The sequence below is a fragment of the Lygodium microphyllum genome, chromosome 10 (genome assembly GCF_053477565.2).
Source record: "Lygodium microphyllum isolate KBCC chromosome 10, Lygodium_microphyllum_v1.1.10, whole genome shotgun sequence".
Lineage (NCBI taxonomy): Eukaryota > Viridiplantae > Streptophyta > Polypodiopsida > Schizaeales > Lygodiaceae > Lygodium > Lygodium microphyllum.
This window is the reverse complement of record NC_141144.1, coordinates 93,288,817-93,315,939: the sequence shown is the minus strand read 5'-3', so window position 1 is coordinate 93,315,939 and position 27,123 is coordinate 93,288,817. Positions and strand designations below refer to the sequence as shown.

The following is a 27,123-nucleotide window of genomic DNA, read 5'->3' as shown; positions in this document are numbered from 1 at the left end:
AAGGTAGGGATCAATTACTGCAATTCTCAAGGAGAATGAGCAGTGTAGGGTGTTGGAAATAAAGGCCCTCGTGCCTTTTAATGTGCTTGGGTGTGAACATACCCTTAGCACTTGTACTTACACATATATATCTATCTAAAAACCTAAAGTGGTACACTCGTCATTGTACCCAAAGAATCGTGCACACTCTCTACTCTGCTCTTTCTTACTCTCTGTCTGGCTGCTGCTAACAAACACTAACTGTCTCGATCTTTGTGCCTCCCGGTCACTACAAACTGGTATCAGAGCGGGCAAGAGACAGCTCAAGTGTTGCAGAAGTCCCAAGTGGACTCAACGATCAGCAGTCGGCAGTTGACTGGTGCAGAAGCGATTGCAGCTAAAGAACAGCCAGGGCGACTAGCAGGGAGCAGGTGAAGCGACTGCAGCTGATGAATGTTCAGCGGACGACTGACGGGACAGTCGGGTGCAGGGGTAATGAGCCAGGCAACTGGTCGGGGGTCCAACGTGGACCACGACGATAGCAGGCTTTACTGATGGGCGACCACGTCACTGTCGACCAACGGACGGGACGACTTCAGCGGGCGGTAGTTTGGTAGGTGACGTGTGACGGACCTGAACGGCCATTGACCAGCCATCTTTCTCCTCTTTTTCAAAATATTTGAGATTATTTTTGCCTCCTCTCCTCCAGGTGTTCTCGCGCGCAAGCACAATGCATAAATCGGTGCAGGTTTAGGCCCAGAAACTTGGGGCTTTTCCCGGATTTGGGGACCTTAACGCAAAACTGGACAATTTGACTCAGAAATTGCAGAATTGGTGCACATTTGCCCGGGAATTTCGGGGCTTTTCACATTTTAATGAAATTCTTTCAATTTCGTTGAAATTAGTGCACACCAGACTTGAGAAATTTGGGGATTTGTCCAGATTTGGTGCGAGCAAGACAACAATGATATCTGTCTCAGAAATTGCAAGAATTTTTGACATTTTGCCTCTGACATTTGGGGCTTCTCATGTACATGCAAAATTGGGCAGAAATTTACCCAATTTCTCGACATTGATGCACATTGGACCCCGTGCAATTTGGGGCTTTTGCAGTTTGGGCAAAATTTGTGTACCATTTGGTCATTTTATGTACATGCGGGTTTAATTCCATGCAATTTGGATATCTAACACTTGGAAAAATTTGGGGGTTTTGCTGAAATTGCTCTATTTTGGCAAAATTGGCGTGTTCTATACATGTCAGAGACAATGCAAATGTGTGGTTGATGCTTTGAGCACAAAAATTTTGGGGCTTTTGACCGTGCGTGTCAAATTTTGTGCCCATGTGTACATTTACAACAAAAATTGTAGTTAAAATTTGGGATTTCTCATGTAATGTGATGTATATGCCCTTGGAACAGCTGTAATTAATTGTGGAATGCTGTAGCACATGGTTTGGGGCTTTTGAAAATTTAATTACAGATCTGAAATCTTTGCTTCTACGTGGTCATTTATTGCTGGTTGGTACTTATTTGTACCTTGGTCACTTGTGTGACAGTCTGGGCCTGCATTTGCTAAAGTTTTTGGTCACATTTGGGTTGAAAATCATGGCTAGCAGCAGTGATAGCACCGTCTTTCATGTGAAGACAAAGCACATACAGGTGAAGTACCACTTCATTAGAGATGTACTTGACAGCAAGAGCATTGAGCTTGTCAAAGTGCATACAGATGATAATCTTGTAGACCTTCTCACAAAGGGTCTTCCAGCAGAGCGGTTTGCTCATTGTCGACAGATGATGGGAGTTGGATAGATATATGTATTTCAGCTTTGTACATACCTAGACTTAGCTGATTCTTTTCTCCTCTTAAGGCACATTGCCTTTAGGTGGGATGTTGTTGGGAATAAAGGCCATCGTGCCTTTTATATGTGTACGGGTGTGAACACACCCTTAGCACTTGTACTTACACATATATATCTATCTAAAAACCTAAAGTGGTGCACTCGTCATTGTACCCAAAGAATCGTGCACACTCTCTACTCTGCTCTCTCTCTCTCTCTGTCTCGCTGCTGCTAACGAACACTGACTGTCTCAATCTTCATGCCTCCTGGTCACTACATAGGGCATGGAGTCAAGACAGACCGGTCTGTGATTCTGGGACAGCAGCAGCAGTGGGCAGAGCTACAGGGAAGGAGGTCCAGCCTTTTTAACTTTTTTATTACGGCAGATGCTGACAGACGGTATGCTTATAGAGGTATTGTGGATGAGCCAGAATGGGATGTTTGTGAGAAATCGGATGAATTTGCCAGGGCTGATGCTGAGGGGGATGATAGTGCAAAACGACAGAAGGTGAGGGGGTTGATGGTCTAAAATGCAAGAAGGTGATGTAAGAGATGGTGAACATGGCATTTCAGGATACTATCATCAAACCAACTTTTGCCAATTTGATATTCAAGCCTGCTCCGCAGAATACTAGAGGGTAAGCGAAAGCCTCTCCAACATCACAATGTCATCCTTTGCACACAAAGCTGTGTCATTTTCATACTTAGTTGAAAAGCTGTCTCTCTTTTTATAGTTGGAGGCTTCTCAAGCTTGTGGTGTGGAAGTGGAGGAAGTATGATGTGAAGAACAAGAACAGGTATGGGGAGAGGGGAACAACCCCGTCTTGCTAATATCACAAACTGAAATCCCTGTACCTCTGACAAATATCTGCTACTCTTGGGCTGAGAGAGAGCTGACTGCCTAGACTGGTATCCCCAGTTGAAAGTGACTCTTTCATGGGCTTTCTCAAAGAGCAAGACTAGTACATCAATCTTGACCATTGGGCTGAGCTTGTTATGTGGCTTTAAAGAAGGTGAAGATTATGTCCAGGTCCTTGGTTCACTGGACAAAACTTCCATGACATTTGGGAGCAACAGTTAAAGATAGCTTTGCTGCTGATCATCTTTGCTAGGACCTTGTAGCCAATGACAAGGTGATGGGGTGCCATTAACTAAGCTTCTACCAATCCCCTCCCTTTAGGGAGACAACTCAAACTGCCGAGAGGCTCGCTGCATCCTCCTGTGCTGAAATTTCCTGAAATGCTGCCAAAAAGGATGCCTTCACCTGCTCACGAATGTGATGGAGAAAGCTCTAGATAGCTTGTTCTCTGTGCATTTCTGCCCCTCTTGGGTATGAAAGGCAGCAGTAATTCCTGGTCAGGGAAAGGCAAAAATAAAGAGCAATCTCCCCAACAACCAGAGGGGGAATCCATTCTCATATCTTGTCTTTGAACCAACAAACTCTTGACAATATTTGCTCTTACTAGAGGAGCTGCGAGTCAAGTCAAAACTGCCATGAGGCTTGCTGACATCCTCTGTGCTGAAATCTCCTGAAACGCTGGTGGAAGTAGTGCCTTTACCTCCTCCCAAATATGAAGAAGAAAGATCTAGATAACTTGTTCACTGAGCAGTTTTACCTCTCTTTGATCTGGAAAGCCAGCAAGAACTCCTGTCCAGCAACAACTCCTAGTCCAGCTAGAACTCCTGGCCAGCAAATTAAGGAGAAAATCTCCCCAACAACCAAAGGGGGGATCCATTCCTATACCTCCTCTTTGACCCTTTTGAGCTCTCAAAAGGGACTGATCAGTCCTCTTTGTATTCAGCATCCATTTTCAGATCAGTATGGTCTGTTCCTTTAATTCTCTGTGTCCATCTCAGCCTCTCTCTTCCCTTCTCTCTCCGTGTTTGTGTATCTCTTCAGTTGCGCACTCACATAGCATTGCCAAAGGAGAGGACTTATAGCATCTACGAAGAGGAGATGACATCTTGTTTGCTGTGTTTTTTTCAGGTCCGTTGCATTTGCAGCCATTATAGACTGGGTGACTGTCTAAACTGTTGGCGGCGGCTTTTCCCAGCTTTGCAACCTGAAAATGCAACATTTCTGGCATTGTTTTAGCATCTACAGGCCATTTTACAACAAAACACAGCATTGTATCTGATCATTCCATCCGGGCAGCTTGCAAAACACAACATCTTTATGCATGCGCTTGTCTATTTTGTAGATATTTCTAGAAGATGGACAAAGCCCAAATTGTGTATCTGAGGACCACTGTTCTTGTCAGCAGATCGTCACGAAGACTATCACGATTGAGAAGATTGCAAGGATCGACACAAAGATTTGATCGGATCGTCGATCAAACCAAGGTTGGCAATTTGATGAGACAGCCTTAGTCACCCCTCCTCTCTTTGTTTCTACGAGGGCTCCTAGTGAAGGACTTCACTTGGCCATAATGTCACCCTATGTGCAGGTGCCTATTCTTCCTTCAATTCTTGAGGAGGAGCATTTGGATAGTTCTAACTACTCCCTTTGGTCATGCAAAATGGAATGCATCTTAGATACCTTTGACATATGGAACTTTGTCACCACCGCATCTACCATCCAGTGGTGGATTCTTGTATTGGATCAATTGTTGATTAGGCAGCTCTTTGGGATAGGCTCAACTCTTGAGCTTGTTCCTATTTCTTTATGAGCTGCCATGATTTGGTTCTTTTTCATGTGCAAATAATTTGCTCTACAATGGAGGTGTGGACTAGGCTTTTTTCTTTGTACTTGGTCTAGATCTCCACACACCACATGACCTTTGAGATGAGGTTATGTCAGCTTTTTGTAGCTGACTCCTCAACTAGAAAGGATCATATCAACAAAATGGAGGAGAGACAAGATTAGCTTGCACCTTTCGACAAGAAATTATCGATTGAAGACATGGTTGTGACACTCTTTACATACCTTTCATCTCCAAAATATTATATTTTCTACTCCAATGTTCTTACCTATAGAGTTTGGGACACCACTGCATGGGAGGAGCTTGTGTTGACGATATTGGATGATGATGTTAGACACAAGGAGATTGGTGCCAATGGAGCTGGAATTGCTAGTGTGGTTTTGTGGCTAGGTTGTCTTTGGAAGGGGGCAATAGGAATGAGAAGAAAAGCAAGAATGAGGATGATGATGATAAGTCCAAAGAAAAGACCAAGTGTCCACACTCTGGGAATAGGAAAGGTATACACCTTGAAGATAAATGATGGTAGAAATACCCCTAGTTGAAGCCTAGAGCCAAGGATGGTGCCAAAGATTCAAAGGCTGCACTAGCCACAATGATAGAGTCTTGTCTTCGTTCATATCCTTTGAGGTCAAGGACAATGCACTTGCTTCTTTCTCATTGGAGAAACCTCTGCTTGTGGATAGTAAAGCATCATCCCATATGACATATTATCAATATTGGATCCAAGGCCTCCATTGCAGAGGGGCCAACATCACCATTGGTGACAACTCATCTGTACCGGTTGGAGAAGTTTGGAAAATTTCCCTCACTCTAGATAGACATGGCTTTGCAACCAAAGTCCTTTATGTACTAGATTTAGGTTTTAACCTTCTTTTTGTGCATGGATACATTCACACAGATGGGGACTTGTGTGGTCTTCACCCACTAGGCAACTAACATGATGGATGAGATTACTAGATATGTGTTGTGAACATGTACATAAGGTGGTGGGCTCTACAAGCTCATACCTCTTAGCAACCATGCCTTTTTGGGCTCTTTAGACTACCTTGGCATGCACATTACAAGCTCACAAATATTCACTCCATTAGATGGGTATCTAGATGAACAATGTCGGATTCTTATCCTCACTACATTCGAATTATCATTCACATAAGAGGGTGAATAGGTGCGAAAGAAGCACCATTTTAAGTTCGAGGCATTTTTTCAGTTTTCTCATATGAGCACACCATTAGAGAATGGTGTGGTGGAGCGATGGTATACCATGTTGGAGATGGCCCAAGTATCAAGGGCTTTCTCACACCCTATGTGTTAGTTATTTTCCTTGATGTGTGAACATACAATAGTGTGTGTAAAAGTGCATGCCTAGATGTGAACACATTTTACATTGCTTAGCATTAAGAGTCAAAGGGTTATGTATACAACTTAGCCTATATATTTAGGCCCTTTTAGGTGTGCTATTAATGAATCATGTCTATTAAATTAATAAAATGATGTTGCTTTTATATGTTCATGTAGTGTAATAACATGCCTTTGTAAAGGATTATTAAATTAGTCTTAAAATATGTTTTGCCAAGGTAGGGAGGTGAAGGGATAGATCACGATGTACTCTATTGTTTTGTTTTTGCTAAAATTCTAATAATAGATTAGGCCAAAAGCTATAATAGTATATATATAACTGATTGTTAGAAGATGAAAATTTCCATATGGAAAAAGCTACTTCACAAGATCTTATTGGTCTTTGAATTGACCATCATTATTTCTTTATGTTGCGAATGCTAGTTTGTTGTGGTATCTCAATGCTAAGAGAATTTATTTCCTTGTATGTCCACATATGCATGTGCATGTGTGTGTGTGTGTGTGGGTGAGTGGGTGGGGTTGGAGGTGGTTTCAGTGGGGGTGTGTGTTCAAGACATAATTGTCAAAGTGTCATTAGAAGACTCAATGGGAGCATACCAAAAAGAAAGAAAGTAAACATACATTATTTGCATTTCAAAATCATATTGAATACTCATTGACATAATATCAAAGTTATCACTTAATGTATTTGCATAGTTTAAAATATTCATGTTTTCTAGGCAAGAAAAAGAAATGGATAAATGGATTAAGAGACAAGCATAGTGAAAACAATTTGAAAGCATGTGCTACTTCATCATCCTTTGTTTTGATGAAAATGCATGTATTTAGGCCCATAGTTTGGAGCTACATAATCATATGTATTGTCTAATAGTTGGTACATTCTTGCCTAGATTTCATGTGGTGCTTAGTGGATCGATTTTCCAATTTTTATCGTTTGACTCCCTTTTATAAGCAAAAAATTCAACTAGCAAAATATAAACTAAAGTAAATAACAATGATAGCCAACATGTTAGTGCAAAATCATGTTAGTAGTTTAGTTTGGGGCCATTTATTTATGCTAAGGGAGAATGCACATTTATAGACCATGTTAGCCTTAAGATCAATGCATGGGTAATGTCTCCAAGTCAAATAGGAATCAACACAAGTTTTATGTCAACAAAACAAACACAAATGTTAAGCTTGATGTTAGTAGCAAGCAAACACATACAAATGCCATCATTATTTTAGGACCTTAACTTAGAGCTCATTATAGCCTACATAGTTAAAGCTACACACCACAACTAGATTAGTAAGATGTGAATTAATTGTAATGGATAGCAATAGCTAGGAAATTGTTTGGTTTTTTTGCTATTGGATGGCATTTTATGTGGTCCAAATTCTAATCATTTAAACTTAATGACAACGTTGATAAGTTTGATTGTTTGGTTTAGATCAATTCATTTTATTAATTCTTCAAGCTATTACAAGAATTAGAATGAGAACTTGAATGTAAATTATTATCTAGTCGTCACAAGCAATGCTTATACCACAAACAACCCTTGATAACTCCACAATCATTGATTGAAATATATCCTATTACTTTATAGAGGCATTTCACTAATATGTATGATATTATTTAGGCATATGTTAATTGAATTAGGACAATACATGACAAATGAGCCAAAAATACAATTTGTGACTCTATTACAGGCATCTCCACAAATATGTAAGTTAGTTTTTGGACAACTTGATTAAATTGGGACAATATCTAATGAATGAACCAAAATATTAATATATTTTTAGTATCATCCTATAAACTAAATTATCTGTTTTTATGAAACATGGGTATTCTTGATAAGGCATGTTAATAGTCCTTAAAATTTGATTCAATGCTTAATATGGTGATTAAGCAATAATCACAATTATAACTTACCATGAAATTCACCTTAAATATGGGGTGAAAACCAATCAAATCTCAAGTATTCATCCCCAATGAAGCTTTTAATGAGATGCTTCACTTGGGCCACCACAAGATCCAGATAAACTCCAATAAGAAAATAGCAATTTGTCATTTGTAGGACCTAATTTGCCATCATCATTTTCATAAGAGAACTTAATTGTGCTCCAATGCTATACGTGTATCTCTAGTTACAAAGTAAGGTTGCACATTGCTAAAGGGAATATTAATCTACACATGGCAACTTCCAAGACCATCTATGAATTTCATGCCAATTGAGGAGTGTTTTGAGAGCCATTCGAAAGGCTTCCATGGTTGCAATAATGACACAAATTTATCATTTTCATTTAGGTAAACTTGTCTTATCCTCATAAATTGAAATGGCAAGCATTATACTAAGCCTTTCTTGCCACTAGACTATGGGAGGAGGAATATATTATTGCAGAAACTTGATCCATTGATCTAGACACTCCATTTAAGCATAATGCCCTCTAAGATGCCTAATCCACTCTGGGATATGCCTTCTTGGAGAGTGCAATAGTATTTTTTTGCTTGGATTGGGCTAGATCTAGAATCCTAAGTATTTTCCAATATGCACAACCAATCTGGGTGGGATGGATGACACATGCATTCTATGTGAATAGAGGTTTAATATAAAGTCTCAAAATGAATGCACATTTGAGCCCATGCAAAAAGGGGCAGTAAATTAAACATCAACAAGAAATGAAAGACAAAAAGAACAAGTTTTTTCATCGGCATTATTTTTTCCCTCTCTCCTATCATCATTATCAAAAGAGCCATCATTTTTTTGCACAATGTCTCCCTAGTTAGCCACCATGTGGAGCATCACACTAAGTTGAGGAGAGGAGACAACAAATTGATCAAACTGAGGAGAGGAGACAATGAACGGATCAAACTATGGAGGAGAGGAGACAATGAACTGATTAGAACTAAAAAGGAGAGGAATGACTTGGGATAGCTACCATGCAAAATGAGAGAGGGAGGGAGCATTTGATCATAACAATGAGAGATAGAGAGAGAAGAGATACATGTATGTGTGTGTGTATGAGAGAGAGAGAGAGAGAGAGAGAGAGAGAGAGAGAGAGAGAGAGAGAGAGAGAGAGAGAGAGAGAGAGAGAGAGAGAGAGGATCAAAGATGAGAGAAGTGCAAAATCATCATTGGATTAGAGCTCCACCTCATCCTTCTCTACGGATCACTCTTCTGACAACTCCATTGGCTTAGTGATACCTTACCTCACCAATGGCAACTCTCGTCTTCCCCTATTGTAGGTTACTATTATCTCCATTTAAATCCTTACTAATTCTAATACTTTTTACCCTCTATCCTTATCCCATGCGAGGTTACATCAAGCCCATTTTCCTATTCTCTTGCCAACTCTAGAGCACTATATCATTTTCCCTCTTATTACTCCATCAAATTCCCTGCCCCAAAAGTATTCTCATTGTTGAGCCAAGCATCTTATCTTGCCTTGCCAAAAATCTATATGTTAAGGATCATACGGTATAGGGAGCTCTATAAGGATCAAGTAAGGAGCTAAAGGAGGAGTGCATTTTAGAAGAGTTGGTCTATCCGTGATGGCTCTCAAGAAGTGTTGGAGCCAAGCAAAAGATCACATGAACAAACCATGTTTCACATGCACCGTGAATCAAGCTTAGGTTTCCCTCTTTGTACCTAGCTTATATGTTTTTGGCTATATTACTTGTTGAAGTAGTGTTTGTTAATGGATGGATTACATAACATAGAACAACTTCTTGATTTGGGGATCCTTATGAGTACCTCGAATTTGAGTAGATAGAACATAGAGAGGCTACTTAGAAGGAATTTCAGATTTTTAAACATGCACCAATGGAATGATTATTGAGTTACCTATAGGGAACCCGCAATTTTAAGGCTATAATTCTAAAGGACACTAGAGATAATACCCAATCTTTTCCTTAAGAAGAGTAAGAAAAATGGATAGTATGTTATGAGTTCTCATGAAATCATACAATATCAAAAAGAGAACTAGATTCAACGAGGTTAAGAAAATTTAGATGTTATTTTGATAGTTATACTAGAAGAAGTCCTTTCATACAATACTAGAAGAAGAAGATTGACTAGAAGAATATTGTATTCTTGACTAGGGAAAATATAGTATTCTTTGACTGGTAAGGTATTATCTTCATTACAGGCCTAAAATGGGATGGTTTAGGAAGATTTCAAACCTATACTCTAGGAGGACCTTCTTCCAAGACTCCGTCACATGGGAAGGCTTTTTGTGGTCCTTAGGATGCACCACTAAGATGAATCCTAATGGATTGAGAAAGAGTTAATACCTTAGCAAGATATGAACTTAGGAATGAATTTGTCCAAGCAGCTGAGTTAAAGATATGGTAACAACCCCAAAAGATTGACTTCCTTCCAAGGAGACAGGTTGAGGCCTATCTCAAGTTCATGGCAAATTGATTGTTTAGATGCAATCATGTAATAGAGGGAAAGATACTTAGATAGATCCTCTAGATGGATTTGTACTGCAAATGACTACTTGATACATTGTAACCCTTCACCTTTGTGTTGGGCTAAGCTAGGTGATGGTTAAGAATAAGTACCGAATTCCTTTGATTGATGAGCTTCTTCATAGACTTCAGGGAGAAAATATATTTTCTAAGATTGATCTAAGGTTGGGGTACTATCAAATTAGGATCAAGCAAGAAGATATCCTAAAGACTACCTTCAGTATAAGGTATGGGCACTATGAATCTATTGTAATGCCTTTTGGGTTGATAATGCTCTTGCTACTTTTAATATACTAGAACAAGACATTTTTAGATTCTAGCTTGATGAGTTTATCCTCATTCTTCAATGGCATCCCAAGTTATTCCAAAGAATAAGGAGGACATAAGGGATAGCTCCATATTGTGCTAGAACACACATTAACACACTCTATGGTAAAAAGAGAAAGTGTACATTCTTCAAGAGGCTGATAGAGTACCTTGGATTTATAGCCTTTGAGAAGGGGATTATAGTTGATCCAACACCAATGTGAAGGATGTACAGGAATGGCCACCCCCAAAATTAGTTAAAGAAGTGTGCAACTTTCTAGGATTGACCTTACATTGTATGGATTCCCAATTCAACAATTTAGCTTTGAAAGGCTCAAGCAAAGTTTACTAATAGTTCCCATCCTAAAGTTTCCTAATCTAAACAAGTTATTTGATGTCATGACGGATGCGAGCTCTCTTGCACTAAGCTATATACTTGTGTAAAACAGACATCCAGTGGATTACTCCTAAAGGAAGCTAAAGACATGAGAAATGATGCTACTCACACGATCTAACTGTTTGTTATGATTTATGCTCTCAAACTATGGGGACACTTGCCTGGGATGAAATTCACTTTGGTAACTGAATAGAAGAGTCTCAAATGGATCTTTACTCAACCTAATCCAAACATGAGATAGAAAGGTGGATCAAAGTTGCAAAAATATAACTTTGAGATCAAATGCAAGCCAAGGAAGAGAACATCACTATGGATCATTAAGCCGCAAAACGTTCGTTCCTTAATGCTCTTATATTGGAAAAACCATCAAGAGCAAAATCACTAGCCTTAATAGTGTTAATGCTCAATGACCCTATTGTTGACCAATGGTTTGGCCATGACATACTCACGATTTGCATGTAATATGAAGCATATATTAGTTAGGTGCAATAGGTACTCTTTCATATTAGAGTAGGTAGCAATTACTTTTGTTGTATCTTTCATTGCAGATTGTCTAGTTAATGGAGATAATTGATCTATTTTGAAGTATGCAATGCCTTCTTTGATGCTTTGTTTCTTTTTCTGCATGTATTCTCTATCATTTGCAATGTTTAGGGTTTTTTCATTATGTTTAGTGTTTAGTGTTCATTATTCAGAGTGATTGGGTAATAGGGCTAGAAACACTTTGTGATCCTACATTGAGCTGTTTGCCTTGAGTAGATGCAGAATGGACATGTTACTTATTGTTGTTATTAATCAAAATCTACTACGATTGAATGTGGTGCTGTGTTGCACCCACGTACCCATCAATGGCAATTAGCACCTAAGAGTAGCTACACTTGGAGTTTACGCATGACATTTATGTATGGTAGTTAGCGCATGGGAGTAGGTGTACCTAGCATTTATACATGGCGCAGAGGTTTTCATATGCATCCAATGTGATTTTAACCCACTTCAGAGCCAAGCATTTGTGAGCTCAGATTGGCAAAATATAGAAAGAATTGTAGTGCACGTGCAGATCTATTATGGTGCAAAGGGGTTGCCACTAGCAAACTCAATCTCAAGCATGTTTTTTGAGTTCATCAGGGCATGCCTCAAGCTCAAGTATACTTGAAAATTCTTTTGGTGTCACATCATGCAGTGGAGTAGTGGGAGCCATGTTCATAAAACACACTGTTATAAAGACAACTTCAACCCAATAATAATGAGGCATATTCTTTTTAGCCACCATTAAGGCTCATACAATTCCTACAATGTACAACTCTATTTTGTTGCAGAGTGTACTTGCATGTAAATTGCCTTTGAATTCCTTACTATTTTAGAAAATTAGTGAATTCTTTGGAGATGTACTCTCTCCCTCCATCTAGCCTCAGGGTCTTACTCTAAAGACTTGATTGTTTCTCAAATAGATTTTTAAAAATCCTGAAAGTGAGAAAATATCTCACTTTTCTCCTTCATGAAATGCACCCATACCTTGTATCAATAAAGGTTGCATAATACTTACATCCAACCATTGATGTGGTATTTGTAGGATCCCACACATTGGAAAGTATAACATCAAGTAAATGCTTGCTTAATTGTTTATCATGAGGAAATGCATGCCTTGTTTGTTTCCAAATTCACATGCTTCACACACTTTTGGCATATTAGCCTCTTTGAACTTAGGTAAGCCTGTCACAATTTCACATGACTGCATATTCAACCATTGTACATTTACATGGCTAATACATTTATGCCAAATGTCAATATCAACCATAACTCCTACATTTTGTGCAAACATAACAGCCTTCAGCTTAGGGACATTTACATCCAAAATAAATATCCTTTGCATACGCTTGCCTTTTGTAACCAATTTACATCAATTTTGGAAATCTTCTATAAAGCAATAATTTTGATTAAACTTCAGTTGCAATCCCGGCTTAATCATTTTCCCACACAGATACCAAGTTCCTTGTGATGTTAGGCACATGCAACACATCAATTAAACATTTGCAGCACATCAACTAAATACTTAACTTTTCCATCTTGCATAGACATTGGGACACCCCCAAGATGAGCAATAAGATAAGTAGTATTATCACATGTTTCCACAAAACCAAGCATTTCATGATTTTTCATTTCTTTAGACCATTCTTCATGAGATGTCATATGGTTAGAGACACATGAATCCACATACCATGCATAATCAATCATTATAGCTAATACATTTGCACTTACTACATTCATTATCTCCTGCATAATAAATAACTTCTCATTATTAGCATGATTACTAATAGATGCATAATTTTTATTCTATCTTTTCTCCCATTTCTATTATTTTCATCTCTTCTCTTTTCTAGATAGACACATGTAGTATGTCCTTTCTAGCCACAATTATAGCATTCTATGTTATCATAACTTGCATTTTGTTTGCCATATCCTCTATGGCTCTCCTTACCTCGAGACTAACCTTAGGAACCTATATGTCCTGTGAGTCATGAGATTGCCCCTCATTTTGTTCATAATAGCCACTTGTGTTAGAATAGAGCACCTATTTTGAACTATTCTCGCCCTATGATGAGGATGCATCAAGATCCAACTTTTTTTATTTTCTAAAATCAATATAGATATTAGCTAAGCAAAATCAAGGATTGGAATTGTTTGTACTTCTTGCTCAAACCATCCAAACATGTAGCTGCTATATCATCATCATCTTGCACTTTAATAGATCTAAGGGCTTCAACACAGCTCTTAATCTTTAGTGCCTTGTCATTGATAGATAGATTGCCACTCTTGACATTGTTTAAGTTAGATTTTAACAACAACTTTCTAGCTTTGGTATTTGTACCAAATAGCTTGATCAGGTAATTCCATACTTATGCAAGACTGTCTACATTTTGTATATGCCCAATCACGTTGTTTGAAACACTGATGGAAAGTCAATAGACAACTTTTCGAGCAACCTGTTTCCATTCCTTAAATACCTTGGCATGCTCAGCATTATCTCCTTCAATGTAGTCACAATAACCTTTAACCACAAGGAAATTAGTCAATTTGAACTTCCAAGCATGGGACTTACGCTTCTTGAGCTTGTCATCATAGAGAATCTGATTAAACTCCTCAAACATTGTGTGTAGTAAAACCCATTTGATTTTATTAATAACTTGCTAATTCAAGTAAACTCTCACATGTATTGAACCCAATACATAAGCATACCTTGAGCAACACTTGTAATGTTTGACAGTTTGCAAGTATTTTTTGCCACACCCAACACCTGCAACTTGTTTGCAAAATAACCAGTTTCGCAGAGTTCATAAACCTTACCAGATTCACACATAAATAGCTTTTAGCTCTGAAATGGAGACTGAAACATGCTTAGAACACAAATCTAACTATGCAAACTTAGATCAAAGGGGCTGTAGTCCGTTGCATTCCCTCAAGCACTCCAAGCTCATAAAGATAGCTCATCAATTAGAGATCGCATGAGAGAGGTCTCCACATGTGTAGTCCACAACAATAGAGCTTTCTTGTAGACTCTTGTGCTTTTGGCTTATAGCTCCTTGCTTGAATGCCATTCTGATATCATTAAAAGATAGGGAGGAGAGAGGAAGTTTGAGCTCTTGCAAGACACATGACACACAAAGAATGCACACAAGATAGAAAGGTGAAAACCCTAGTCTTTCTTCTTCTTCTTCTTCTTCTTCTTCTTCTTCTTATCCACTATAACAATCTACTAAGAATAAAGAGAGAATACAAGATACATAATACAAAAGTGGTCCATAGTGTGAACATTTTAACTAGAAGATGACTAGATAGATATCCGGCAACTTGGGTAGGTGGACATTGTAAAGTAACATTTGAATGATATGTCGATGGTACCAACCACATCAATGACACACACACACACACACACACACACACACACACACACACACACACACACACACACACACACACACACACACACACACACACACACACACACACACACACACACACACACACACACACACACACACACACACACACACACACACACACACACACACACACACACACACACACACACACACACACACACACACACACACACACACACACACAAAGCTGACCATTATTGTTAATTTTATCTTCTCTTCAATATAGCATAGTTGATCTTTTCCTATTACCATGCATACATATGAAGGTCTTTTTGGGTTGATTTTCATAAATGCCTACACAATAATAGAATTTGCAAGTCTTGATCATTCACCAAATTATTCTTTTCTTAATGCTTCTTTGTATGCCTTCTTGCCTTCATATTTCTCACTACCATCACGTGAAGTCTTGTCATTTGTCTAATTAATAATACCATCACTTGAATCATCATCATTATTCATGTCACCTGATCTAAATAGATTCATCAATCCACACATCCAAAGACCTAAAATGTGAAACAAAATCACATTAGTTTTAAAACTTTTCATGCTATATTATCAAGCCAATTTTTGTGGAAAACAAATATTTTCAACCTTATGATTTGCACATATAACAAAAGATGTTGGTTAAGCCAATCAATCTTCATGAAAGGAATACATCAAGTTGAATGAATTTCAATCGTTTACTAAGCTAGCTTCTTTAAGTAAGAAAATTTAATAAATCTAAACTGAGAAGATTGCACCATTTTGAGTTCTTTACATAGTTATTTCTCCAATCTTTAGAATTCAATCTTTGTATTTTACATATTAAATATTCACTCCTTTTAATTCTAAGTCAAGGCTTTGTGAAAATGCTAACCCAAGATAAAAGTCTAAACTTCAAGGATGTATGAAATTTAGAATGTACTTGGTTGATACTATTATTAAAATATGTGACCCTTTCTTGGAAGCAATTTTGAAGTGCTTGTGAAAATCATAAACTAGAACTTCGAAATGAAACTATATTATATGCCTAGTCTAAGCTAGAAGAATCTCAACAAAAAATAGGCCATATGACTATCACAAGCAACTTTATCCACGGATAGTTCTTGTAAAATGGTGTGATCTTTCTATCTAGAAGGGCTCAATTAGGAAACAAGTTGATCGAGCTAAGGCTCTCCATAAACAAATTGTATATGAGCCAAAAAATATGACATACATTTTGGAAAAAAAAAACGCCCAAATTTTCATAGGATTGATTTGGAAATGACCTTCGAAAAACTCACGATAGTTTCTAATGCTAGTAATGAAACGTTCAATAGTAGATCTAAATTAAATACTTTTGCACCCTTTCTCCATGTTGGCACATTTCAACGTACACATAACCTTCAAGTCAAATATATGAACTTCCTATAAAGGACCATCAAGCTTATCTTGGGATCTTATAAGGCATGCCATGCCATCATGCCTCATCAAAATGGGAAACATGGAAAACATTATAATTGCATATCAAAAGTTTATTCATGTATAGGAAAGCTCTTGAGAAGAATCGAAAAAACCTATTACATATTTGGTTAGCTCATTAATACAAGATGCTATTTCTACTAGAAGTTATGCCTTCTCAAGATAATTTTAATATCCACTCACAATTGTTCGTATGGAATGTGCGGTACTAAGAGGGTGAAACATGATCTTAGATTGCCCTGAATGTTATTAGTAGTCTCTTATTCTTTATTCTAGTGTGACTTTCTCTCCACTACAATCAAAGTTCTTGTAGTGGGGTCAAAGAAAAATGACATTGTGAGAAAAAAGTCAAATAAGACTTTGACAAAAAACTTATAAAAGCTAACTATTCAATAATGTTCACCTAGCTATAAAATCAATGCGTGTGAAACATCACTAAAATGAACTTTCTTATAACTATCTTTTGAAGCCTGTGTCATTATCAATAGTTCATATTTAAGCTTCAAAAAATCAATTAGGTTTTCATATAATCTAGAACCTGAAAAAAATTATTTGGAAGAAAGATATGGAAAATGTTCATACCTCCAACTATCATAATTATAAGACCTAAAATCAAAATAATTTTCCCATAGCAAAGGCTTCCAATTATACAAGATATGTCCATAATTTTACAAGCACTATAAAAGCAAACAATTACTTGCTTAAGATCTCTCTCTCTCTCTCTCTCTCTCTCTCTCTCTCTCTCTCTCTCTCTCTCTCTCTCTCTCTCTCTCTCTCAATCTTGTGGCTCTAAATTAGTTGGAATGTGAGCACTTCCAAGGACAAGTTATTCTACCATTTGCACTAAACTACTTAATTGGACTCAAGCACATGGATTGAAAAAGACAAGGATAGGAATGTATATGCACATGTCTATGCATGTGCACATGTATACATGCATGCATGTGCACGCCATGCACACACATGCATGTGTGTGTGAGGCATGCACACATGTACACATGTGCACATGCATTGCCACGTGCATGCCACACACATGCATGCGTGCGTGCACACATACACGCATGCACGCGTGCGCGCGCGCGCACACACACACACACACACACACACACACACACACACACACACACACACACAGAGTTGTATGCATTAAAAAATCAAACATCCAAAAGAAGATATAGATTTAGAATATTTTGGATTTATTTTGAGTTTATTGTTGCTATTGATTTTTTGTTTTCTCTTGACGAAAGTAGATTGTCATGACATCTTTCTATTACCTTCATGTATGTAGCACCAACTCTAACACCAATTACAAACAAATAATAGCTAAAGAGTTAGTTACTAGAATTATATTGACTCTATTGCAAAGATTCTTTTTAACAACACTTAAAGCAATCAAAGGGAAGTGCCAAGTGTGTATTATTTAAATAACTAACTCACCCTTGACATTTCATGCATCACATGTAATGGGCCAAAGCTAATTACTTCTTGAACACTATCCTAGACGATGAAAATGTTATGTGCATATATATGTGTACATGTTCTTGTAAAGACTAATTAAATTATATTCCCATAATCAACATTGGGACATAGATAGTAGACATGATTGTAATTATTAATTTATTTCTACATTTTATGTATTGTACTTTCCTTAGAAAGATATGGAAATTTTGGGGAGTCTAAGCACATGAATAGTAAAGAGTGCAAAGAACTTGACATCTATTAGTGCCCCTTGGGGACCTTTCACACATCTAACTATTTGGGTGGGTATTTCTAGCACTATCTTACACCTCTACCTCTCATAGAGTCTTGGAAAGATACACGTGCTAGAGGAATGTGGCAATCCCAAAGTAAAGAGGTTATATAATGGGAACACATACCTTACTACTTATGCAAACCATGAGAAGGGCAATAAGCTTGATCCATGAATTCTGTTCCAAAGACATGGTAGCAAATTGTACAGGCTCTTGATTACAAAGAAGGAAATCTTGATTGGAGGTTAAGAGGGTCCACAAGACATGCATGTCTCTCTCAAGTGAGGCTTTGTGCAATCCATATTATGATTTTGCAATTTTTGGGATTTTCTACTTCTTTATGGGAAGAGTGTTACAGAGCAGGAGTTTTCAAACTAGCTCCTAGATATTAGAAGTATTGTAGCATCCAATATTACAAGTCTATCATGAAGGGATTATTTCAATCATTTGTGGGTTCAAAAATAAAAAACCAATTGAATTTTGACATTATTTTGCTTCAAGTGAGGTTTTGTAGTGCAAAGGTTGTCTTTCCCTAATCCTCATCCCATCTTCAAAGCCGATGTTAGGGATCTAGCAAGGACTTTGGGTAATGTTTTACACATGCCTCCTCTATCATCTCACCTAAGAGAGATTGTAGAGCCCACATACTCTAGGCCAAAACAACATCAAGATAATCCATGGGATATGATTCTAACCTTTTCCAAATTCTTGTAACTATTGTCAAGAGTCTAGATGTTTCATTGGACAATGCTTCAAGAAACTAGATAAGGAGCAAGATGAGAAGAAGAAGGAGGTTTAGGAGAAGGAATTGAAATCTGATGAAAGATGCTAGAATGGTAGAAGTGTTGAATGAAAGTAAGAAGACTTCTAAGAAGAAGAAGAAGAAATACCCTGGTCAATTGTTGGGAATGACAAGTGGGAGAGAAAGCCATTAGTGCACCAAAGGAAAAGAATTTGAGAGATGAATAATGAGAATATTGACCTAGGAAGCTCCAAACAATAGAGTGCTAAGGACAAAGGGAAGGACAAAATTTAAGGCAAGATATCACTTAAAAAAATTGCTAGGTAGAAGTAGAGTTTACCAACATATATGTGCTACTTGAGGATCCTGTTGCATATGCTTATAACAATTAATTGTATGGATAAAGAAACAAAAAGAATCACACATCAACCATGTAATGTAAGGGGATTATGTTCTATAGAGAAAAAGAAAGCTTGTAATCAAGTTTTGAAGCAAAGAAAACAATCTCTAAGAGGTAAAAAAAGGTGATAAGTAAATTGAGGGTTTCACTTTCAAAGAACGCTAAAAGTGATTCTCTAAATCATAGGTAAAAGGAAGTGGTGGAATGATACTACTAATCAAAGCACCTCTCTACTTAGTGTTTGTCTTTAAGGATAATGGTGGCTCACTTTTGGGGTTGGGTGATGAAAAGCTAGACATAGAAACCACGTAAACCATGAATGTTTTAGGGGAAACGGAAAAAGGGATTGGCTCAAAACTTAAACTAGGTTAGAGAATATTTTGACAATTAGTTATTGGAACATCCAACTAGTAGATTTCATGGTTATGGTTCCATGATTCAAGAGGAGAGAGTATGTGGGAAAAACTATAAACATAGCAGTGATAATGTTACTAATATCACAAAAAATAGCCTAATGTGACATTCATCTCACATAACAAGAATGTGGAGCATACTTGGAGGTCTACTTAATGTGATCATTATTACATGTGTAGAAGGCAATGTGGATCCACCCAAATCTAATGTATAAAGTACTTGATGTAAAGAAGAGCGATTAAACTACATATTATCTTTTTAGATAATCAAGATTACTTAAGGAAAGCTAAGGCAACCTAAGTCGGTCATGAAACAATTAAAGGAGACCCTATACAAAGGTGGGGTTTGTACATGCAAGTAGTGATTATGATTGAAGATGCATGTATGCATAATGTCACATGGATAGTTTCAAATTAAGGGACATTACCGTGAAAGGCTTATGACTTTCCTAAAATGGGCATGCTAGCAAGTGGACAAAGATTATCTCTACTCATGGAGAGACTATTTGGTGCTAAAAAGGTGGAGCTTGCTTTTGATGAGATTGGAGAAAGATAAAGCACCATGTCATGAAGGTTTTTCACCTAGACTTTACATTAAAATTTGGGATGTGTGTGTGGCACGTATTTAAATAACAAGCTTAATTTTTTTTGAGAAAATGGCACTATGTCTAACTTTTAGTATCAAAGAGTTATCAAATTGACACCTAGAATCCAAGATAGGATTAAGCCCAACCACTAATGGCATCCAATCACCATGCTCAAGGTTGCATACAAAGTGATGGAAAAGGTTCTTGCCATGGGGATCAAGTCTATCCTACCACATCTAGTCCATAGGCAAATAAGGCTTTGCCTTTAATAAGAGAATTCAAGATGCCATGTTGAGTACCATGTTGGGTCTTGATTATCCTTTGGAAAAAGGAGGGAATTAGCTACTTGAGCATATGGATCTTAATAGATCTTATGAAAGGATATGTCTCATTCCCACAACATATCTATGTGCTATCCATCAAATAATATTTTCTTTCATCGGACTCTCAAGGGAGGGGGTTTGTTGTATGGTGTGGTGACACTTATGGGGCCCTCCTAATAGGAATTGGGGGGTAATGCTCCAATTTTTTGAGGCATTTTATCATGTATTTTCAGATGTAATATTCACCCAAATGAGCGATGTTTAGTGTATATGGTGTATGTATTATATAAGTTATTTTGTATCATCATTTTAGGACTTGCTACTAAGTTCTAAGCTAAAAAAACATTACTGTAAGAAGTTTCTCTAGGTATGGAGACCACATTAAATATTAAACCTTGTTGCATTGGTCTCTCTCTTCTCTCTAACTCTCTATGTGTAAGTGTATCATGTTAATGTTTCTACATATGTGTAGGCCTTATTGCCACCATGAATTAAAGATCTTTATGGTACTATGAAATATTTGAAGAAAAACTAAAGCAAAGGGTTGACATTCAAGTAGGTGTTGCTTGTCATTTGGCGGCAATCGAGGGTGTGTGCTTACTCTAATGTTGACCTTTTAAGGGTCATTATTTCTCCTTACCAAGTCAAAATGTCTTTAGCTTGAAAAAGAGTTTAGAAGATTTTTATGATGATTTATTAACAAGAATCTTTGCAATGGGGTTTCATAGAAACAGTTGACAGCCTATACGACTAAAGGAGGTGCTTGTCTAGAGTCTTTGTGAAAAAATGCAACTAGGATACGTTTCATAAAACCTTTTCAAGAGGTTTTGCAGATGACCAACTATGGGCAATGATCTTGATGGATTGGATTTCCTCTTCACCATTTCTAAGTGGAAAATGGAAGGGCATTAACGGTTGGTAGGATATTTTCTTTTCTAGAACAATCAAGGGGAAGAGAAAGGCTTTTAATGTTGCTTAAACACTAATAAACACCTAACAAGGACTATAGTGGTCAAAGAATGTAGATAGAAAATGAGAAAAATATTTGCATCAAATGGTGTGGTTACAAGATGCTTCCACTCATGATGGTGAATTCACATTGGCCTCAAAGGATACTAAGCCACCTTTCATGGCATCTTTAGAAATGGATTTAAAAGTTGGTCAAATAGTTGTGACCATCTCAATAATATCTAAAAGGATCTTAGGATATTGTAGCTTAGTATGCTTGAATGCTATTGAGGCATTTTGTCTATGAATGATCTTTACTTGGATACTTAAAGTTATCCAAAGTACTCTATGGATGATAAGTAAGATGGACGAAAATGATAAAGTGATTTTGGATTATTTATGTGAAAATGTTAGCAAGAGATTAAGGATCTAAAGATATGGCATATCATTCATGTTGTTTACTCAAATGAGATCTAGAGGAGTAGGTATGTACTCCCTCATTCACCACCTCTTGCCAAGGAATAATTTTTTACTTGCTTTGAAGCTCGCACAAGTGAGATGATGTGGATAGTAGAGCTTTGATATTTTTCTATTCTTGTTTATGCATTATCTATCCATTCCTATATATTTGTTGTTCATCCATTAGTTCTTCTGCTCTCTATGCATCCTAAGTTCTTCCATCCCTTCAGTCTACATTGTACCTATCATCCCATTCCATGATTGATATGTCTATTTTTATCTAGCTAGCATCTAATCACATAACAACATGTATTTATCCATGTAGTGATCCAAGTAGTAACCTTTTTCCAACCACGACAATATCCATCTATATGTCTATTAGTAGTAAAGTAGATTTATTATTTTTCAATGATTTTGTCTATGCAATCAATATATCAACATGGTTGTTAATTAATCTATTTTGTTATGTATGAATATATCCATTTTTGTCCCATCAATCCACATGTCTATCAAGACATCCATGTTCCATTCATCCATGCATAGATTTATCTACCATCCATTCAACTACCATCTATTCCCATTTAGTTTAGCAAAGACTCTAACAAATAGGGCAAATGATTGTATTAATTTGTATCAAGGATATGGTGGATATGGGACTATTGATTGGATCATCCTATTCCTAGATTTTGTCTAAGGGGACCTATGGGTAAAGGTCTACTAAGGGGAGCTATGGGTAAAGGTCTACTAGGGTAGTATTTGTGTGCATCCCATTCACCAAATTTAGGAGCTACATAGGGATTTTGAGCAATGGGCTTCCTAAGTGTAGATGGAAGAAAAAGGTGTTAGAGATGTCATTAAATTTGTAATGTATTACCAAAATGATGCAAAATATGCAGGAGGAAATAGTCTACTATGTCACAAGCACGCTCATAGTTTTTGGTTAACCAACACTATCCCCTCGCATGAGTACCTTTAGATGGGCACAAAAAAATGATGGTGGAGGAATTGAGTTTGGATCCTGAGTACACCCTTGAATAAGTGATTTAAAAACACTAGCAATATAGCTTAGAGTTTGAACGTGGGAGAATTTAGTAAGGTTTTGGATAATTATAATGCTTTTGCATAAATGAAGCTATTCTCTTTGACTCATATAGATCACGATTGATTCACAATGCATGTCAAACTCAAATAGGTTATACAAACCTTTCAATCACTTGGTCAATCGGACATGTAGGTGTAGCTCTCTTGATATTTCTATTTAAGAGTGTAAAGGTAATTTGGTGGAGATGACATTTTGTTCTTACATGCTCTCCATGGTGTAGTACCTCCTCACACTACTCTACTCCACTAACATTCAAGGTGGTGTCATTTTGTTAGCTCACTTGGTTGTGTCTCCGTTATGACAATCCTTTTTGCTAACTTGTGTCAAATCCCTTAACAATAATGTGCCACCTAGTTTGTTGATTCTTTTTCTATGTATGTTTAAGCACAAGTAGCCTTGTCTGGTAGTAGGAGTCAAATCCAAGACCTTAATGCACTTGAATGTAAGTTGGATGTCATTTATGTTCTCATTTCATGGATAATTGGGAAAAAGTACTAAATAGCTCTTGAAGTAGCTTGGTATAATCTTTCCCATCTCAAGAGAAAATATCTATTCTTTCCCCATAGTGATGCAATACAAAAGCCTGTGAGAGATTAGAACTTCATTGAATCATTTTTCAATTTGTAGGGCTAGATTTATAACATGAATTTCTCAATTTGTTTTTGGGTGACCAAATCCCAAAAGGCATAAGGTGACCCAAAGAAACAAATAGTATGCAAGCCACCAACTCATCTCTCAAAAATAGGCAAACATTCAAATGATTAGCCCTAGAGAGGAGAAGAAAATGCATGCTAGGGCTAACATAGACCTAAACATGGGGAAGTTGCAAGATTTATTGTAGGATACCAACATGTGTTTGCTTGGTCTTTTGAAGAAAATTGAAGAAAGGATGCATGTTGTGTTCCAATATAAAATCAATTTCCAAAAGGAATCTAGGATACTATAATATAGATATATAATGAACCCAAAGTACATAAAGTATGTTAAAGAGAAGCTAGAAAAGTTTTGAAGGCCAAGGCATAGAAAGAGATTTGTGGAGCTCCAATAGTTTTAGCACTCCAAATGAATGTAACATTCAAGACTTCTATAGTTATAGAGATAATCTTAACAATATCAATTTATCAGTGCCTTCTCTTGGCTTTTTGTGATGCCTTGCTTAAAGATGTGGCTAGTGAGATGTATTCATTATTAGATGGGTTCAAGTCTTTAGACAATGAGAATGGCATGGAAGGACCAATAAAAATTGGTGCAACTAGTCTAAACATACTCTCCCTATTGATCTTTTAGCGGCTTGGACCTATCCTAGGACCTATCCTAGACTATCTAGGTTTGCTCTTGAAGAAAAAGAGTAGGAACCTTTGATAGGTAGCTACATACTAGTTACAAATTGAAATATTATTTACAAGGAATATAGAAAGTTAAATTTGGAAATTACCATAAATACCTTGCAATATGCTAGATTTTGTGTAGTTTTCATGAGCATACTTACTTGCAACTAGCTCCATTAGAGCTTGAATTTGAAGAGAAAAATGAAAATATTCTTTCAAAGAATGTTGCGAATGGGCCAAAAATGTTTCCAAATAGACGCTTCCCCAAGCTTGCAATACCATTGAAAGCACTTGTAAGAAAGCTTGTTATTGATGACAATATACTTGATATAAAGCTTGTACTCTCTGTTGGATCTATGTCCTTATTTGCAAACTACAAACAAAGTGTACTTTCATTGTTAACTTCCAAAAAATCCTCCAAAATATGACTATATCAATTATGTGAAAATTAATTTCATATCATGCAAATTAACTTTTTATACAAATTATTATATTTTGTATTGAATTGGGATTTTCTTATAATGCTTGAAAATTAATGGCAAGGTTTTTTGATTTAGAAGTATCATGTTTTATTGATCCCAAACCATGTCTACTCATTTTCCCAATATGAAGATGAGAGAGGATGAAATAGATGTGAAAAAAGGCATAGGTGAGTTTTCTAAATGAAAAGGTCCACGCACACGCACACGCACACACGCACACGCGCACACGCACACGCACACGCACACGCACACGCACACGCACACGCACACGCACACGCACACGCACACGCACACGCACACGCACACGCACACGCACACGCACACGCACACGCACACGCACACGCACACGCACACGCACACGCACACACACACACACACACACACACACACACACACACACACACAAGGGTGTACACAGGGGTGTGTGTGTGTGTGTGTGTAGCACTGATAGGTGAGATGCCTAGAGCAAAAATCATACAAAAGTAATTTGACTCTAGCAAGGGCTATCTTAATACTAGACCTCTTGAGCTTAAACTTTCCTAACATCACCAAATATCTCTTTTTATGAGGTAAATATCATCTAAAGAGTCTTTCCAAAATGTTTTCTAATATGGAACACAGTTTTCATCATTAAAATTGTTGTTAAAGGAACCATTCTAACTATGTAGCAAAAACTTTGAAACTCTTCGTTCCACTTACTGATGTCAACCAATATGGCACTATGAAAGGATAGATGATCATTCAAGCTTGCCAGTTCCATCCATTTTCTTACTTTCTTCCAAAGAACCTTGACTTCCCTCTACCATCAAAATAAATAAGAAACATTGTCTTTAAATTTTCCATATAGATAACATAGAGGCGAACACCTTCCAAAACTTAGCAACATGAGGAAATTCTAGGCCAAGAGTTTAAGGCTTTTGAGGGGAAGGGTTCCTAAAGATCACTCTATTTCTCTGCATGCTTACACTCTATTTATCTGCATGCTTAAAAATCCATGAGGGTATCTCTTGCTTATTAGATTTAGGGTTGTAGGAATGCAAGTAGATAGCTTGGAGAAGAAGACTTGAGAGAGCACAACCCACAGTGTATTGAGAGGTATCAATAGAGAAGATCCACAAGACCAAGTATATGCTAAATTGAATATAGGTATATATACAAAATGAAGGGAAAAAAAGAACCTCCTAAATAGAAAAAAAATCCCATAAAGGTCCTAACTATATTCACACATATCACTATTTAAGTATGGTAATAAAGCCCACTAGGAGTGATATAGTGATAAGAGGTGGAACTCATGCATAAGAAAGTGCTATGCCCAATGTGCTAGATCAATCCATAAAGGGGAGTAAGCCCAAATATTTGCAAAAAGCTTCAAGCTTTGTACAATGCAAAGATATTGTAAAAATATTTGTAAGGTTATCCTATGTTGGCACCACATAGGCCAAGATGATATGTTCTGTAGAGGGTCTCTTCCTCACATAATGATAGTGATCCTTAATGTGCTTAGTATGTGCATGGAATAGTGGATTCTGTGTAAGTGCCAATATAATCTAATTGTAAGTGAAAATGGTGGTGGTAGATGATTTTCCAATACCCAAGTCATCCAAGAGGCCTTTGAACCAAACACATTGAACCATAGTCATGAAAATTTCCCCATAGCTAGCTTCACAACTAGAGATGGACATAGTGGGCTACTTCTTACTCTATCACAATATGCATGAGATGCCAACCATGAAGCAAAAATCACTTATGGATACATGAGTATCATAACAATTAGCCCAATTAGAATATGAAAAAGAAAGTGAATCTAATGGTAAGGATCTCCTCATGGGATAAAGCAATTCAAGGTGCCAAGTACCACTCAAGTAGTGAAAGATCCTCTTGATTGCCTATCAATGCACTTAGTGCTTAGGCTATGCCTAAACTTTCTTATCTGTGAGATTGCAAATTGAATGCCAATCCTCATTATGCATACATGAATCAAGCACCCAGCAACTCGCTATATAGAGAATGACATCAAAGTAGTCTCCAACATCATGAAGGCTCAACTTCAAACGTATCACCATAGGAGTAGCAATAACTTGCAGTCTTCAAGACCAAATCATTGCAATAACGTCTCAATACACATTGTTTGATACAAATCAATACCTCAATGACACTACTTGAGCTAAATGCCTAAATAA

The 27,123-nt window shown here is 37.2% G+C and overlaps 1 protein-coding gene and 1 long non-coding RNA gene across 2 annotated transcripts in view; one reads left to right on the top strand and one right to left on the bottom strand.

Moving 5' to 3' along the window:
- The first annotated feature begins 461 nt into the window (after nucleotides 1-461).
- LOC148030287 (uncharacterized) lies at nucleotides 462-2,494 on the top strand. Its single transcript, XR_015692158.1, has 2 exons — nucleotides 462-592; nucleotides 689-2,494. It is a non-coding gene; the product is annotated as an uncharacterized LOC148030287 (long non-coding RNA).
- Nucleotides 2,495-15,190: 12,696 nt separating this feature from the next.
- Nucleotides 15,191-27,123, bottom strand: part of LOC148030286 (protein HAPLESS 2-like) — a 179,886-nt gene continuing 167,953 nt past the window's right edge. The window contains exons 16-18 of the mRNA XM_087686571.1: nucleotides 24,623-24,834; nucleotides 16,991-17,085; nucleotides 15,191-15,471 (exon numbers count right to left, since the gene is read on the bottom strand). Coding sequence (XP_087542697.1) covers nucleotides 15,386-15,471; nucleotides 16,991-17,085; nucleotides 24,623-24,834 — 393 coding nt within the window. The 3' untranslated portion in view covers nucleotides 15,191-15,385. The remainder of the gene's footprint in view (nucleotides 15,472-16,990; nucleotides 17,086-24,622; nucleotides 24,835-27,123) is intronic.